This window comes from Lissotriton vulgaris, chromosome 1_1 (genome assembly GCF_964263255.1).
Source record: "Lissotriton vulgaris chromosome 1_1, aLisVul1.2, whole genome shotgun sequence".
Lineage (NCBI taxonomy): Eukaryota > Metazoa > Chordata > Amphibia > Caudata > Salamandridae > Lissotriton > Lissotriton vulgaris.
The window spans coordinates 52,232,249-52,250,261 of NC_141685.1; the positions used below are offsets into that span (position 1 = coordinate 52,232,249).

Consider the following 18,013-nt stretch of genomic DNA (forward strand, 5'->3'; position numbering starts at 1 on the left):
AGGCATCTTTTTTGCTTTGTGAGCAATAAAAATGCCTTTAAATCTTGTTATCTTGTCACTTTTGCTCCGTTTTCAAAAACAGAGTACAAAAGTTAGTTTGTCTTCCTACGCACCAGAAAGGGCGAGTAGGACCTAAAAATAGCCCGTCCTAATCAATTCCATTCTCCCTCGGAAATGCGAGCGAGCGAGTGGATCTGTCGAGCCCTGCACAGCCTCCCCCACTGCCCAGGAACCACCACCTCCCCGGTGCTTATTTAATTATAATTGAATGGGCTCTTTGACTCCCCACCTGCCCCGGTGTCCGCCACCTCCCTGGGGCTTTCTCTTTACACAAAGCTTGGGTCGCGCAGACCCCCCTTTCTCCATCCTGGGGGCTGCCACCTTCTCAGGGCTTTAATTTTAAATAATGCGGGAGGCCACACAGAACCCCTGTGGCCCCGGGGAATGCCATCTCCCTGGGCCTTTTGTCAATTTGGAAGGGGGGGCCTGCACGGTCTTCCCGGAGACCCAGGGACCACCTCTCAAGGGCTCCAATTTTAATTGATGTGTGGGGGCCACACAGACCCCCCTGCAACCCCAGGGACTGCCACCTCGTTTTTGTTAAATGTATTGCAGGGGACATATGGCCCCTCCGCAGCCCTGGAGAAAATATGAAGAACCTGCAGACAGTAATGGCCCTGGCCACCCCCAGGGCAGCCTCCTGCTATGTCCCGGGCTGCCCACCCCTGGGACATAGCTGTTTGTTGTGGCTAGGTGGGAGCTGTCCCGCTCTGGCCAAGCCACAACAAACTGTGTTCCACTTCTAGCAAGCGAGAGCAGAAAAAAATGGTCTTGCTTGCTGAAAGCGGGGCATTATTGGGCAAGATTCTGGAGTTTAGTGAATATTATTGTATCAGCTCTCAGCTGAGCCTGAGAGCCTGCCCCCTGAGGAGGGTTTTGATATTGGATACTATAATATTCACTGCACTTTAGAATTTCGTCCCATAATGCTTTGCAGGGCCTTTGGTTGGGATTGTATTTTTGCCCATACCTGTGCTTGGGGTGGTCCAAGGAGGATGGGACCACCACCAAAACATTTCAGCATTGTTTGCTGTTTGTGTTCAAGGATTCTGCTTGGTCCTCTCCCTTGGTTAAAAAGGACCCCAAAATCATCACTTCTCTCACTGCTTGCTGTATTTTCATTTTCACTTTTGTGAGATGATTATATGCATTTTAGCATGTAATAATGTTACTTGTCGTTTTCCCAAGGGTATGTGAGGATTCTGTTTTCTTAATTGTGGTGAGACGGAATGGAGTTGCAGAGCAGAATTCACAGAGTTTTTGATCAATTCCACAGAATTCGGTGTAGTGGTACTCCGCCAACTACACTCACTCTTATCTGTGTGTTCATATTTTGTGTGTGTGTGTTGTGGACCTGTGCAAACCTTTGTATGTGTATTTCTTTGTAGGTACACCCTTTTCTGCCGTAGAAGATAGAAAGCCTCTTTTAATTAGGTATTCCCCAAGCCTGCCTTACAAATTAAAAAACACATTAAATGACATAAGCACAGCCGCAATTTTCTATGTATTCACAATCACATTTATCCCAAACACGGATTGTTTTTCCTCCATTCCTACTTTCAAACTAGAGGCGTAGCTTCCATTTGCGCAGCAGGTGCAGTGGCACCGGGGCCCACTGAACTCCTAATTATTGCTGTATTTCACAGTTTAACATGGGTCAAAGAGGGAATTTCTTTCTTGGACTAGAGCCCCTGACACACTGGCTACTGCTGTCACCTAGCCTTGCTGGAGAACAAATGTTATTTGCGAGAGTGATGCTGTAGGAAAGAGTAAAGGCTTGTTGGATATTGTTCTATTCGTGAAATACATCAGCTTTAGAGTTGGAAATGATTATCAGCCCGTCAGTGGCAGGAAGTTCCATCGGGGAGCATGGCACTGCCTACCAGGACTGAATGTGAACACAGCTAAGTAGGGGAAGCTGCCCAGCGCATTACCTTTGCTTGTGTTCTAGGCCTTGTCATAAAGTTTGGCCATCTTGATTAGATATGGTGATCTCCTGTATGTGCTGCAAGCAAGTACACCATCCCGCCGAGATATTAAGGCGCTAAGAGCCCTGTCCGTTGGGGAAGGTTACTTGCGAACCACAGAGACTTGAAGGTGGAGCAGCCATAAAGACAAGCCCAGGGGCAGTCTGGAGGTCAGCCAGCGTGTAACCCTTATTACATATAATCTCTTTAATGCGGATGGGGCCGGTAAAAGCAGTTATCTTCCCCACGTAAATATGAAATCCAGAAATACTGAGCATCTATATACTTAAACACTGAAAACTGCCAACATTTCTGTGTGAAAATGTGGACGAAATGAGGAATTACAAGGGGAATTTGAAAAGTATATCACAAAACGTGTAATAGATGATTAGAAGACAGCCGCGTTGGAGACCGTAAATGTGTAGTGATGTTTGTTTTAAAAACACTGTGGTTGTCGTACACTGGGTTGCTCGGTTGAAGGCGTGAGTCGAAACGCGTAGGCATTGTGTGTTGAGTGTTGCTGCATTATAGAATTAATAAAACAGTAGAAAGCGCTTGGACAATGGTTTGTCGTCTTCGTGGGACACAGAGTGAGAGTGCGGCTGATCGTCCTTTGAATGAAGTCGTTTTGAGGTGGTTTATCGCAGGGCCATTGTTGTAAATCATTATGCTTGGTTAAGGCATATGCATGGTAAAGACTGGCGTGGTAAAGGTGTTACGTGGTCAAGGCATATGCATGGTAAAGACTTGCGTGGTAAAGGTGTTACGTGGTAAAGGCATACGTGGTAAAGGCATTTGTTGGAATGTATGACATTACAATTATTCTAATCCTGCACTATCTCATGACTTGAAACTAAACCCTGAGCCTTGATAAACTGGACACAGACAGCCCAAAAAAAGTGTAAAAACATGTCCAGGAATGTCATGTCACATTGTCATCACATGCCATTTTCCCAGTGCATTGTACCATTTCCCCAGTTGTGCCCGGATAAATGGTGCTATGTACCATATAGCACTACTCGCCACCATGTTTAGAGGGTGATCCATTTCTCTTCCTACCCTGGAAGGAGAGTTACTCCCGCATTTTGTTGAAGTGAAACTCTAATTGTTTCCAGTGTCAGAAAGAGTTAGACTGGGGTCTGTGAATGCTCACTTGCTCAGAAGTTAGCGGTCATTCACAAACTGACAAGGTGAAGCATGCGTGCGCTGCATTTACTAGTGTGTGATTCTACACATGCAAAACATGTACACCTGGCAGCTATCATCTGACTAGTTTTGTTTTCAAACATTGTAAAATGAGTTGCTTAGCCCTAAAAACTACAAATATTTGTGCATAGATAAGCTGTAAATAACTCATCTGGGGGCACAGACAAACCCACTGACACCAAGAGAGAAACAGTAATAACGCTTATTTACAGGCCCTGGAAAACCCCCTAGTCCTGCTCATCATACAGACCCATCTCCCTCCTAAACGCTCATGCTAAACTATTCACAGGCATTCTGGCACACAGCTTAGACCATTCATAATGGCCTTATGACTGCAAGCCACAGCAGTGGTGAGATAATACTGTGCCATTAATAAAATGGATGCTTTCCAACACTAAGAAGACACTGGACACAATGTCCGCCAAGGGCCCGATTTATATTTAGGCGGATGGTTTATTCCGTCATAAATGTGGTAGGTGTCCCGTCCACCCTATTAAAAGTGCATTATATCCTGTGGCATTTGTAATAAAGCGGATGGAATCTGTTATGTTTGGGAAAATAACCTGTCCGATAAACTCTAAATCAGGCCCTATGTCTGCAGCAAGTGTTGTAGAAGGAGCAAGAGCCAGCATTATAGGAAGAGGGTCTAGCAGCAGATGTAGTCTCCGAGTCACTGAAGCACCTACCTGTTCACTTCCTCTGTTTATACCTCATAAGCACCTACCTGTGCACCTGCTCTGTTTGTACCTCATAGGTACCTATATGTGCACCTCATCTGTTTATACCTCACAAGCACTCACCTGTGCACTACCTTTGTTTATAGCTAATAGGCCCCTTCCTGTTCACCTCCTCAGTTAGTACCTCCCAGGTGAGCTTCTGAAATGAAGCTTCTGAGCTCCGTACTGCCAACCGTGGCCTCTTCTCTATCGGAAAAACAGAACAAAGTGGCTGGACAGGAAAATTAACAAAACAGTTTACAGACACGCAGTCAATATGTACCACGTGACCACTGGTAGACAGGCAGGCACTTCATTCCATCTACCCCGCATGTCCCCTGGTTTCATAGTCCTATGGACTGGTCGTACCTTTGCTTCATGCACTAATTTTGCATTGTACATAATTGCAATTTATTTTGATCACTGAATTGTTTCATTGTTTTTGGCGTGTCATTCTTATTTGTTTAGCTTGATTTGTTGTTGTAAGTATTGTACATTTGTAAACTTGTATATTTGTAGATATTGTACACATGAATTCACTGTCGTGACAGTTTTTGTTTTGTGCTTGTGTTTTTGAAATTTTGATAACTTTAGTCAAAAAGAAAATAAATTTGTTTTGGGATACAAACCCAGTGGTCACGTGGTACATATTGACTGCGTGTCTGTAAACTGTTTTGTTAATTTTCCTGTCCAGCCACTTTGTTCTGTTTTCCCTGTTGCTGAGATCCGGGCTGGGCAGATGTAGGATCTAAAACCTTTACTGTTCCACACTCTTCTCTATCGGGCCATTATCAGACATCGGCTCTGTGCATGCTTCAATTGTATACCCTGCCACAGCTAACAATGAACCCTGTAGAGTGAGTACACAGACCGAGGGGATTAGGGAGCTGAAGGACATGGAATGAGGAATACCTGGATAAAAGAAAGATGGGAATGGAGACATGAGACTTCACCCGTGGACATCAGACACCTCTTCCCGCTCTACCAAAGCCCTGTCGAGTCACAAAGTAGCATCCTGGCCTTCAGACAGACAACAATAAGTCAAATATCTTGTAAATGTTGAAAAACAAAAACAATTATTAATATGCACACATCTGTTGGATGCTTGATATTTCAGTTACATTATTGGTTGTGATGGATTCTTTATAAGGAATAAATGACTGATATTGTTGAATAATAAATTACATGATTTAATGTTTGTTTGCCAAATCTGTGTGCGCAATATAAAGTCGGGCCATTAGATTAACCCCTCATTCTGTTTCACAGAAAACCCTGGAAGGAGCTGCTGATTGAAATACAACAGGATCTTAACTTGATCTACTTTAGGAAGAACCAAAGACTCACTTTTTAAGTTGTCATTCAGTTCAGAATCAGGCACTAGTTCAATGGAGATGGATATATATTCCGCTGATAGAAAATCCACCTCAACTCGGGATAATGCTCCAGCCTTCCAGGTTAGAAGGATCCAGAAATGCTTGAGCCCGGAGGGCTGTAAAATGTGTTGAAGGTGACTTAGGGCATTATTACGAGTGTGGCGGTCTTCCAAAGGGACTACCTCAGCGGAGGTACCAGGCAGACTGCCAAGCCCATTGTGACCCCGCCGCCGGATTATGACCTAAATCCAGGGTGGGTGGGTAGTGCAGCAGCGGTCTCGCGGCGGCTGTATTAGGCTCATTGGAGAGCCTAAACAGCATACCACCACCTTAAGAGTGCCTGCAGCACGTTCCTGCACCATGTCATGCATGGCACACTGTGCAGGAACAAGGGTGCAATTCCATGAGGTTGCACAACATGTGCCCCCCCGCATGCAACCCCAGGAGAAGAATCGACCGGGGAACTGTTAGGGCCCCCTCACCTGCATGTCCTTTATCCTTTTCATGGCGGCGTCCCCGCCAGGGAAAAGGAAGGTGGATATGCAGACCGTAATATGATCGGCGATGTCGGAATCGGCACTGCCAACATATTTGGGGTGTTTGCAGACCGCCGCCACAGCAGGATCCTTGATCCTGGCGGGGGGGCGGTCCCACCACCACACTCATAATATGGCGGTCAGTTCGCCTGGATGGTGGCAGTTGGACCGCAACCGCGAGTACCGCGATCATGAGGACCGTCGCACTTATAGGAAGACTCTTAATAAGCTGCTAGGTAAAGGCGGGAGTTGACATTTGAGCTGATCCAGTGTGAACAGGAAAGCATTGTGGAAAAAGGTGTCTGGAGTTACCTTTGTCATATATACTTCCTAAAGAGCTACCTTTGTCATGTATACTTCCTGAAGAGTTACCTTTGGTAGCTTCTTTCTGAAACTGAATTAACAGCAGAGCTTCCTGATTCCTCTCTTTTTCCACAACCTGTTCTGTTTAAATGAAATCTTGTCCATGTATATCTACGTAAAACTCTACCTGTAGCACGAGTTCTCTGTGGCTGCCCTTTCTTTAGTAAGTTACTCTAATGGTAAATCCCTGCCTTTTCAGAAGTAAATACAATGTGACATGTTCAACCACAGTTTTATTGAAATATCCATGTATGTTAAAATGATCCTTACTAAATTTTAAATATGGTAGAGAAGAGATGTCTTATCCAGCTGGTTAAATATTGTGTATTCACATTCTTTACATTTGCATTTAGTAATATTGCATTTCTTTGCATCCGATAGAAAATAGGACTTAAAGGCACGGATTGATTATGAATAATGAAGATAACACATCAAACCTGAAAACATTATCAAAAATAAGGAGCTCCAAAAACATCAGTGCAATCAGATGCAGAGGACAGATCCAGGAAGAAGCAGTCAAAGGCAATTCAGTGAGTGTACGAGTCTGAACTCTGCACCTCGACACCCCAAGACGAAGAAATGACCTCTACAAAATTAAGGCAACAAAACTGACAAATCACCTGCTGTATAAACAAGCGTCCAACACCAGCTTTGATCATGAGGCTGGTATGAGAGTTGGAGGAAGGTCTCGTGTCTATTTGGGATCCATAGCTTGGAACAAAATCCCATTGCAGCGTTGAGCTGTTAGCAATATGATAATGTTTAAAAAAGGTTGAAAACTTGGCTTTTTGACCATGTTTGAAACAAACTGATTTACTTTCTTTTCTGACCTGTGCTTTGCCCCGGGACACTCTTTGGAGTAGCTGTACACATTGCAAGTCGCTTCATCATCATGATATGGCTAGAGCAGTGCTTCTCTATCTAAACTGGCAACAGACCACCATTCAGTGCTCCAGGTGTATTGCAAACTCTTCCTAGCCAAACCGCAGGCACCAGGGAAAAGCACAACGAAGTGGAGCCTAACAACTGAAGGCTAAAGGAAAGCGCAGATCTGCTCTCTAAAGTACAGAGTATTGTCCCAATTTGCACCTACCGGAACAAAGATTAAGCTTTACCCGCAAGCATGCGAAGCCATTATCCAATCTAAAGTTGCAATCACCCACATGGAAGCCTTACTGATATTATGAATGTGGCAGGTATTTAGTGAGTCTTGTATTTTATTGTTAAATCGGAAATCAAGCGTCCAAAATATAACACGCATACAGGGAATGTGAAAATAACGCAAGTAGTTTATTAACTATGCTGACCCTTCAGGAAACACGGTCAGGAGAAAAATCGTGCAATTCCACTGAATATGTCAAGAACTTTAGTCAATTAGAAACCCTAAAAGAGCATCAGCGAATACAAACAGGGGAAAAACCATACCATTGCAATGAATGTGTAAAGAGCTTCAGTCAAATTGCAAATCTCAACACACATCAGAGAATACACACAGGGGAAAAACCATACCATTGCAGTGAATGTGTGAAGAGTTTCAGTACGTTAGCAAAACTCCAAACACATCAGAGAATACACACAGGGAAAAAACCATACCATTGCAAGGAATGTGTAGAGCTTCAATCACATTGCAAACCTCCACAGACATCAGAGAATACACACAGGGGAAAAATCATACCATTGCAAGGAATGTGCAAAGAACTTCAATCAGATTTCACAGCTACACGTACATCAGATTATACACACAGGGGAAAAACCATACCATTGCAGTGAATGTGCCAAGAGTTTCAGTACGTTAGCAGACCTCCAAACACATCAGCGAACACACACAGGGGAAAAACCATACCATTGCAAGGAATGTGCAAAGAGCTTCAATCACATTTCAAACCTCCACAGACATCAGAGAATACACACAGGGGAAAAACCATTCCATTGCAAGGAATGTGCAAAGAACTTCAATCAGATTTCACAGCTACACGTACATCAGAAAATACACACAGGGGAAAAACCATACCATTGCAGTGAATGTGTGAAGAGTTTCAGTACATTAGCAGAACTCCAAACACATCAGCGAACACACACAGGGGAAAAACCATACCATTGCAAGGAATGTGCAAAGAGCTTCAATCAAATTTCAAACCTCCGCAGTCATCAGCGAACACACACAGGGGAAAAACCATACCATTGCAGTGAATGTGTAAAGAGCTTCAGTCACATTTCAAACCTCCAAACACATCAGAGAATACACACAGGGGAAAAACCATACCATTGCAGTGAATGTGTAAAGAGCTTCAGTCAGTTAACAGGCCTCCAGAGACATCAGCGAATACACACTGGGGAAAAACCATACCATTGCAGTGAATGTGTGAAGAGTTTCAGTACATTAGCAGAACTCCAAACACATCAGCGAACACACACAGGGGAAAAACCATACCATTGCAAGGAATGTGCAAAGAGCTTCAATCACATTTCAAACCTCCACAGACATCAGAGAATACACACAGGGGAAAAACCATTCCATTGCAAGGAATGTGCAAAGAACTTCAATCAGATTTCACAGCTACACGTACATCAGAAAATACACACAGGGGAAAAACCATACCATTGCAGTGAATGTGTAAAGAGCTTCAGTCACATTTCAAACCTCCAAACACATCAGAGAATACACACAGGGGAAAAACCATACCATTGCAGTGAATGTGTAAAGAGCTTCAGTCAGTTAACAGGCCTCCAGAGACATCAGCGAATACACACTGGGGAAAAACCTTACCATTGCAATGAATGTTGCAGTAGTTTTATTTACTCTTCAGCATTAAATCATCAGCGAGCTCACAAAGGGGAAACAAATCTTTTAAATGCCATGAATGCTTGAAAAGCTGTAGTCCATTATCATTCCTAAACAGGCATCAGCGAACACACACAGAAGAAAAGCCTTCAAGTGCAATGAATGTGTGAATAAATGTAGTCAATTATCAAGCCTATATAGACATCAGCTTACACACACTCTGTAAATACCGTACAACTGTAATGAGTGTATAAGTACCTTTAGGAAATCTTCTGCATTAAGGATTCATCAGTTAATGCACACAGAGAAAAATCCTTTCAGGTGCAGTGAATGTGTGAATATCTTCTGTCAGTTATTAAACCTACAAATGCATCAACTAACATACACAGAGTAAAAATGAGCATTGCAATGAATGTCAGAAGTGATTTTGTCAACTGCGAACAAACATTGGGTAAAACTTACAAGTGTACTAAAAGTGTGACAAGCTTTTGTCAATTTCTGATCCTGAATAGCCTCAGCGAACGCACACCTTCATTTAACTCACTTAGAAATAATCCTAGAGATGCAGTGAATTTAAAAAGAACTTAAGAACATTAACAATAATATTGACTCATCTGAGGACATATACAGGAGCAGAACAGTGCAGTTATTGTGAGATGAAGGAATTACAGGAACAAATATATAATTAGGTGTGTTATTCAAATACCAGATGAATGAAGAGTCGACTAGAAGAAATGAAGAAAACCAAAGATTTGTAGAATAATAAAAGTGTCTGTTCCCAGTGATTGTTCACTTCGGTACACATAGAAAAAAAAACGTGATATAACAGGAAATCCACTGGGAGACTAGCACAATGTGAAATAAAAGAAAAGAAGCACTGGTGGTTTTTATTTGGCGATGAAGAGTTGCAAAGAAAAACATCCAAGTGTTCCTGTTCATGCTACCTGTAAAAGTGTAGGGATGAATACGATTCTGCCTGCACACATTGCTATATTAGCATAAGTGAGTTAGTTGCTCAAACGCCATTTTGCTGTTTTTGCACATGACACTACATGTCTCTGTTTTAATAAAGACAAACATCTTGCTTTTCCTTCACATGAGAACGGTCTGTTTTTCACATCTCTAGACTCACACTGTGACCTCAAGTCTGCACAAAGTGTTTGAGGTTAAAATAACAATGTATGCTGTTGATGCAGGTTGATCGGCCCACGCTCTAAACACAACACGAACACAGCTGCTCATTTCTGAAACTCAGGTGCTTTTAATATTGCACTGCATGCATGAGTCTAGCACTTGGGAAAAACCTTTCAATCAACAAAGAGCTCTGCTGATCTGGGATGCGATTCACTTCACCTGACTTTGGAGGTATGGGGTTCCCGGTTTTAACCTACAGATCTTCTATTATTATAATACCTAGCTCCTAGCAAGGGGAGGGTGGTACACAAGGCGCTATAGACCTGGTTCCACTATCATTATAATATGATTCCTCCCTTTGTATTTTATGGAATTGTAACAATGTTGATTGTATTGATTGTATGCATCTTTTCACTTATGTTAGCAAATATACTCCATCTTTGAGCACGTAGTTGAAATAAACATTTTAAACTATACCGTGTCTCTGATTGCTCACGTTGTGGACATTTATGAGAATAAAAACAAAAGAGTGTTCTTGATTCCCACTATTCCTGAGAGGTCCCAAAGTCGCTTGTTCATTGGTAGCTTCGCTGTAGTACAGAGAATGAATGAGACACTGTTGCTAGTCGGATAGGGGTTCTGGGCACTGAGGTGGATTTTTGGTACACCACAATACACTTAGGTCCTGGTTTCCTGCGCATAGTTCTGTGCATGAGCAGAATTCCCGCAACATGGCGCCCAAAGTCTTGATTAGTGCTCGTATCTGTCCACAATACCCTCAACACCTTTTCCTGTTAACATGCGTGACGGATTAACCTACCTATATGAATGTGTTATAGGTTAATTCAATCATGAGATTTATGAAAAGGTTCACATTTTGAATACTACCCTTTGTTGTACTGCAATTTATATAAATTGTTTTTCTTCTCTATGTCCTCATGGGTGATATTGACATAGCTCAGCATAGTTGGACAGCGCTCTGGCGTCATCTGACGCAGTTTGGAGTACCAGACGATGGTATGTCTGTTATCTTTCTGGTGAGTGCATATTCGGCGTTCTCCTTTGAGCTTTTCTACTCTTGGGTCACGTTTCCTGCAATAAATGCAGATGAGGATACATTTCATACATACACTCATACTGCGATTCCTGTGAACTATACTCCATATAGGACACAAGAGATTCCAATTTTGCCATGGCAGCATCGTGTTTGGTTGTATGGCACCCTCCCCCACACCGTAACTCCGGTTCGGTTAGGTTGCTTGTCAATTCCTGGGGCAACTTGGCCAGTCTTAGCCGGGTTCACACCATATCCACGTTATCTCAATGCCCCGATTGACGACTTGTGTCAACTTTATACCTCTTTTGTTGGGGTACATAGGGCTTTGGTTCAATATGTTTCTTGCAGCGGAACAAGTTGGACCGGCCGGGATGTAGATTAGTCCATTCATGGGTAATTCGGTTAATTCGGTAATGGGCAAGCACCCTCAAACTAAGTACGATATGCCTTATTGTCATGCTGAGAAATTTGACCAACTGGAAGCAGTGTTTCCTAATACCACTCCTGTGGAAAAACACAGGATTCTCACAATTAGTTTGCAGAAAGACTTATTGCCAGAGTTAACAGATTGTGAGATTTGGGGTAAAGTATTTGCAGCAGAATATGCAAAGTATTTCTGCGCGCTGTCTATGAATGTCTTTCCCTCTGTGATCAAGCATGTTCCGGATGAGCACAGTGCGGAGGCGGCTGTCGAGTTGAGAATGAGGCTCGTTGGAGTGTTTGACGTAGTTGCTGATCTCATCTTTTGTAATGTAAAGGGAGATGCGGTTAACTTTCAGGTGTCGAATGCTTTGCGCCTTGTCCAAGACGTCGACAAACCCCGAGCGTTACCATGAATTATTGCGGAGGCTTATAAGACCATTGGCCGCAATAGTTTGGGTGTTAAGCCTTTTGCTAAAACGGCAACTCAACCGCAGACTCAGATAGCAAAGTCTACTAAAGACAACCATCCAAATATTCCAAAACAGAATTGGAAGAATAAAAATCAGGGGAAGCAGCAAAAGAAACAGGGGTCGCCTCCGGCGTCGCAATACCAGAGTCGCTCCGAAGCCGCCAATTCCTTTGTTGTGCACGGCGCAGCCGATTTAAGGCGCTGCCACCATAACTGCACCCATTTCAGATACCATCTTGCTGGGAGGAAGGGTTGCGTTCCAGTTGTTGGACACCTCCCGCCTTCCCAGTATATTTAAGGGGCGTCACATACTATAGCTGTGATATTTGCCATATTCTCCCCTGAGGCAGAAGCCGGGGGCTCTCAGCTCTTTTCTGTTCACTGCCTTACTGCACGCTCTTGAAATACGAAGTACGTGTATTTTAAAATCTGTATATATTTTAACAGCTCTATTTTAAACGCTACCTCTTTACACTTCGGCGTGAGACTAGCGTCGCTCCGAAGCCGCCAATTCCTTTGTTGTGCATGGCGCAGCCGATTTAAGGCGGTGCCACCGTAACTGCACCCATTTCAGACACCATCTTGCTGGGAGGAAGGGTTGCGGTCCAGTTGTTGGACGCCTCCCGCCCTCCCAATATATTTAAGGTGCGTCACATACTATAGCTGTGATATTTGCCATATTCTTCCCTGAGGCGGAAGCCGGGGGCTCTCAGCTCTTTTCTGTTCACTGCCTTACTGCACGCTCTTGAAATACGAAGTACGTGTATTTTAAAATCTGTATATATTTTAACAGCTCTATTTTAAACGCTACCTCTTTGCACTTCGGCGCGAGACTAGCGTCGCTCCGAAGCCGCCAATTCCTTTGTTGTGCACGGCGCAGCCGATTTAATGTGCTGCCACCATAACTGCACCCATTTCAGACACCATCTTGCTGGGAGGAAGGGTTGCGGTCCAGTTGTTGGACGCCTCCCGCCCTCCCAGTATATTTAAGGGGCGTCACATACTATAGCTGTGATATTTGCCATAATCTCCCCTGAGGCGGAAGCCGGGGGCTCTCAGCTCTTTTCTGTTCACTGCCTTTCTGCACGCTCTTGAAATACGAAGTACGTGTATTTTAAAATCTGTATATATTTTAACAGCTCTATTTTAAACGCTACCTCTTTGCACTTCGGCGCGAGACTAGCCTCGCTTCGAAGCCGCCAATTCCTTTGTTGTGCACGGCGCAGCCGATTTAAGGCGCTGCCACCATAACAGCACCCATTTCAGACACCATCTTGCTGGGAGGAAGGGTTGCGGTCCAGTTGTTGGACGCCTCCCACCCTCCTCTAAACCCGCCCCTTACATGTACAAAAACATTAACCCTCCCCATCCGCGCAGCGGGCGGGCGTAGCGGGCGCGCCAAAGGCAAGCCCGTCTGCCCCCGTCCGCGCCTGGACCGGGCCCAGGGCCACCACCCCTGGTCCCCTTAACCCAGCGACTTGTCTACACTACTCTAATATTAAGCTGCTCGAGATGCGTCCTCACAATCACTGCGATTGTCGAAAGCTTGACCCAATATCCCTTCCCGGTCTTTTCACAAAGTTCTGTCCTCATTGTATGGTTTCTATCCCCCTCGCCATTAAATCACCCTCCAGTGCTAACAAAAATACTCATACCAGCATATCAATAGCACTTTCTAATGTACGCTCGCTCGGTAAACACCGACAGGATATAGCAGACTTGATAGAGGATAGGAATTTAGATATATTATTCATGACCGAAACTTGGATGGACAATTCATCCGACCCAGACCTAGTGATTGCAGTCCCAAGAGGTTTCACAATCTATAGACACGATAGACAGCATAAAAAAGGGGGCGGACTAGCGATTATCGCCCGTGACTCACTTAATGTGAGAATTACTGCCACCCCGTCATCCTCCTGCGAAGCTTTGCAATTCACAATCATGCTATCCCCTTCCAACAACTTCAAAGGGATCCTCGTATACAGACCACCTGGATCAAGACCACGATCAGACTTTATCACGGATTTGAGTTCTATCCTGGAATCCCTGGCTCTGGAAGACTCTTTTACAGTTTTGGGTGATTTTAATTTTCACCTAGACAAACTAGAGGATAGGGATACTTTATCTCTTATCTCGGATATGAAGACATTTGGTCTTCCCCTTCTGGTTAACTCTCCTACGCATGACGGTGGCCATACACTGGATGGCATCTTCTCCAATCTGGAGGACATCCACATAAATCAAATCCTCCCTTTCACTTGGTCAGATCATTACTCCATCTTGGGCTCCATCATCATTCAGGAAACACTCACCGCTAAAGTATTCGCCAATTCCCGTCAACCGTTTAAAGCCTGGAATGACATAGATAGTCCTAGCCTGAAAACGCTACTTGGTAATTCCAACCCCATTTTTTCCGCAGACCCCTACATTGCCACCAAGCAATTCCACGACTGGCTGGGTACTGCCGCTAATTCACTGGTTCCCACTAAACAGGCGACCAGAAACAGACTCGCCCCCTCGGCACCTTGGTGCACTGAAGAACTAAGAACCCAGAAACAACTCTGCAGGAACAAGGAGAGGCATTGGCGGAAGGCCTATAGCGAAGACAACAGAATTCGCTACAAGGAGACGTTGGTCAAATATAAAACCATGATCAGTGAGGCTAAGAAAAAGTACTTTAGTGAACGGATAGAGCCAGCAAAAAACTCCTCTAAGGAACTTTACGATACCACCAAGCAGCTAGCTGGTTACTCCCCTGATCTGAACCCACCTCCCACTCAATCTCTTTGCGATGCCCTGGCTACCTTCTTTTTCACGAAGGTCAATGACATCTTCTCGGCTTTCTCAAATAATACTAATACCCCCTCTATTACCCATACCTCGACTTACTCTGCACCCAAGTTTACTCATTTTACAGATATCACCAACACTCAAACTGCGGAAATCATCACCACGATCAAAACAGGCTCTGCACTTGATCCTTGTCCTTTTAAAATTCTTCCACCTATTATCGATGTGCTTATACCTGCCATTGCTCTAATCTGCAACACCATGTTCAGATCAGGTATTTATCCAGACGCCCTAAAAAAAACTCTCCTCAAACCATTACTAAAGAAGCCTCACCTTGATAAGGATGAATTGAAAAACTACCGGCCAATTGCATGCCTTCCATTCCTGGCCAAAGTGGCCGAAAAAGCAATGAATTTACAACTATCTGCTTTCATAGAGGAACACCATCTACTCGATGATACTCAATTTGGGTTCCACCGATTCCACGGTACGGAGACTGCGCTGATGACATCAGATCTGTTAGACCTGTCAGCCTTAGGGTTGTCTTTCCCCGTGATTTTTTTGCCCTTGCCTCATTTTTCCCACCTTCTTTTTGTTGGCCCTTAGGTCTTCGGGCACCTTTTCATAGCTAATCTGTGTTAGGGTGCAGGTGCTCTCTACTTCCAACATGGCTGCCACTGGCCCCTGCTACTGCAGCGAGGTCTTTTTAGTGTAGCACCCTAGTTGCCAGGAGCAGGCTGGGTCCCCATACAATGTTGCAACACCAGCCACCCAGCCCCTGTCCATAGTTAGAGTGGGGAAGCTCCTGGAACCTTCCAGAAGAAAGGCGGACCTGACTGTTCCCGCCTTAGAGAGTGGTCACCTCACCTGGGGATATATAAGCAAGGGAGGGAACTTTTTCTAGTCAGTTGGGGCATCACTGACCTGGGAAACCCACGCAGGAGTTTTAGGCGGGAGGGCCTAGTGAGGAACCTATGCTACTGGGAGTGACAGGATTAAGGTGCTGCCTCTTAAGCTGGGTGAGGTGTCCAAAGCTAGCCCCCTGATCTGGCCCAGTGGTAGGGAACCCCAGGGCCCATCTGCAGTGACTGAGGAGAAATTCTTCAAGCCTTCAACTCATCACCCCCCCCTTCCTCTTCAAGAAACAAGCAACTAAGGGCGCAGAACCATCCAAGCGCCAAGAAACCTGCTTCCTGGGACCAGGTACTGGACTGTGCTGCCCTGCGCATCCCCTGCCTACAACTGAGCCTACCTGTCTCCCCCTGACTGAACTGTGGGCCAAGCGCTACAATTTGCTCCCATCATGCCTGCCTTGACCTAACTGTGCCCTCGAGACTCTAGCCCTGAAGCCCCCTGTGAGGCACTGGTATTCTAAAGCGCTTCTCCCCCTCAGGAATCATCTTGTCAGCGAGGCGCTGCATTTGCCCCAAGCACTCACCTGCTGTCCCCGAGCGCTGCGATAGCCTGTCGCTGTCTGCCGCTGTCCCGCCGGGCCTGGAGGCGCCAGTGGCCCCCTCCTTCTGCCCAGCCGAGACTGCCCCTCAGGCGCTGTCGCTCAGCGCACCAAATCACCGCCGCAGCAGACGGAAGCGCTGTGATACCCCTCGGTGGCCCTTCGGTACCAGAAGAGGGCCGCCGCAGTGTGGCCGGGCCCCACCCGACTAAGAGGAGGTCCCGCGGCAGCCCCCGGAGCCTGAGGAAGGCCGCCGCGTAGTCCAGTCAGGCCTCGTTAGGCCTGAAGCCAAGTCGCTGCCTCCATCACGTGACGAGGGCGTTCGGCCTCGTCATTGGCCGCGCCCCCGTCTCCCTGTGCCGCGATTGGTCCCGCGGCCCAGCCCACACTGCTCCCTCATTGGCCGTCACCGTGGGCCCCGCTGACACGGCCCGGCGGCCGAAGAGAGCTGCACTTCACTACGGAGGGGGCCGCTGAGCCTGAGAGCCCCCTCCGCTTGGCGCCCCAAACGCTGGTCCAGCTTCGCCCCGGCGCCGGGGCTCCACAACTGCCCCTGCGGCGCACAGGGCCGGAGCTCCTTTCCCCCCAAGCGGACACTTTGCAAGGGCCCCGGAGGGCCGAAGAACACAAGGTATTCCCCTGGGAAGGAGGGCGGTAGGCGAGTGAGGCCCGAGGTCGCCCCTCCCCCGGGGTTAGCTGAGACTGGGTCCTGTTGGCCCCCTTCTGAATGTGCCTCGAATATTTGGAGGCTGGAGGGTCAGACACTTTCCTCATTATATCGTAGTACACCATATTTACAAGCCTGATATGTTCAAAGTGAACCGTATTTACAAGCCTGATATGTTTAAAGTGTACCATATTTACCAGCCTGTTAATGAGAGGGAGAGTCACTTCACTGTACTGAATTTTCTTGCAGAGGTGGACTTCCATAATATTCTGATGATCTGATCTGGGTCGCAAACCGATCTGTATTCACAAGAAGAAAGGCTTGTGGTTGATGACTAAAGGCTGTGTTCTTTGAAGTTCCTTGTTAGACTGATAAGTACTTGCTGGAATGTTTTATTACTTTCTAGGAAAAGCGTCCATGAGAGGTTTGATGTGGTACTTATACGCAATGCTATAGTCGCTTCTTGTAGGATCCTCCAGGTTTATACAATTACCCCTTTGCCTGCCAAAGAGTCTGATGCGACAGGCGGGGTTAGTTAATGTTTCATTGCTTAGATGAGCTGGTTATTATTTTAATGAAAAGTCTTACTGAAATGCTTAATGAAATGTTCACCCATTTACAGGAAATGCAATCTGAACGTGATTCATGAAATGTCTTAATGAAATGCTTATCTGAAATACTAATGAATTACTAATGCATCGCTCTATTTGAAAGCCTATATAAAAGATCTTGATTTCTTTCAAATACAACTACTGGTGTGGTCTCCATTATTGCGCCACTGTGTGTTTCATTGGATGTGTGTGTTAAGTGGCTGCTTTACACGCAAGCCCCTGGCTGCCTTCCTGCTCAAGCCATGCTACCCCCCGGAGAACTGGTGGTCCCAGTTCTTACATTGTTGGCGAGCGGTAGGATCCAGGAGGACCTGTAGCTACCTAACACCCTCCAGTGGGACAGAGTGTACTGCAATTAATTGGACACCTGTCGTGCTTCAAGCAAACCCAAATGCCCACCGCT

At 45.6% G+C, this 18,013-nt stretch overlaps 1 protein-coding gene across 1 annotated transcript in view; it reads left to right on the plus strand.

The window, feature by feature from the left end:
* The window catches only part of LOC147737210 (uncharacterized), a 48,942-nt gene extending 38,368 nt beyond the window's left edge, over positions 1-10,574 (plus strand). Inside the window, exons 2-3 of the mRNA XM_086934489.1 lie at positions 6,603-7,686; positions 7,937-10,574. Of these exons, the coding sequence (XP_086790615.1) occupies positions 7,521-7,686; positions 7,937-9,090 (1,320 nt within the window). The 5' untranslated portion in view covers positions 6,603-7,520 and the 3' untranslated portion in view covers positions 9,091-10,574. The remainder of the gene's footprint in view (positions 1-6,602; positions 7,687-7,936) is intronic.
* Positions 10,575-18,013: the final 7,439 nt, after the last annotated feature.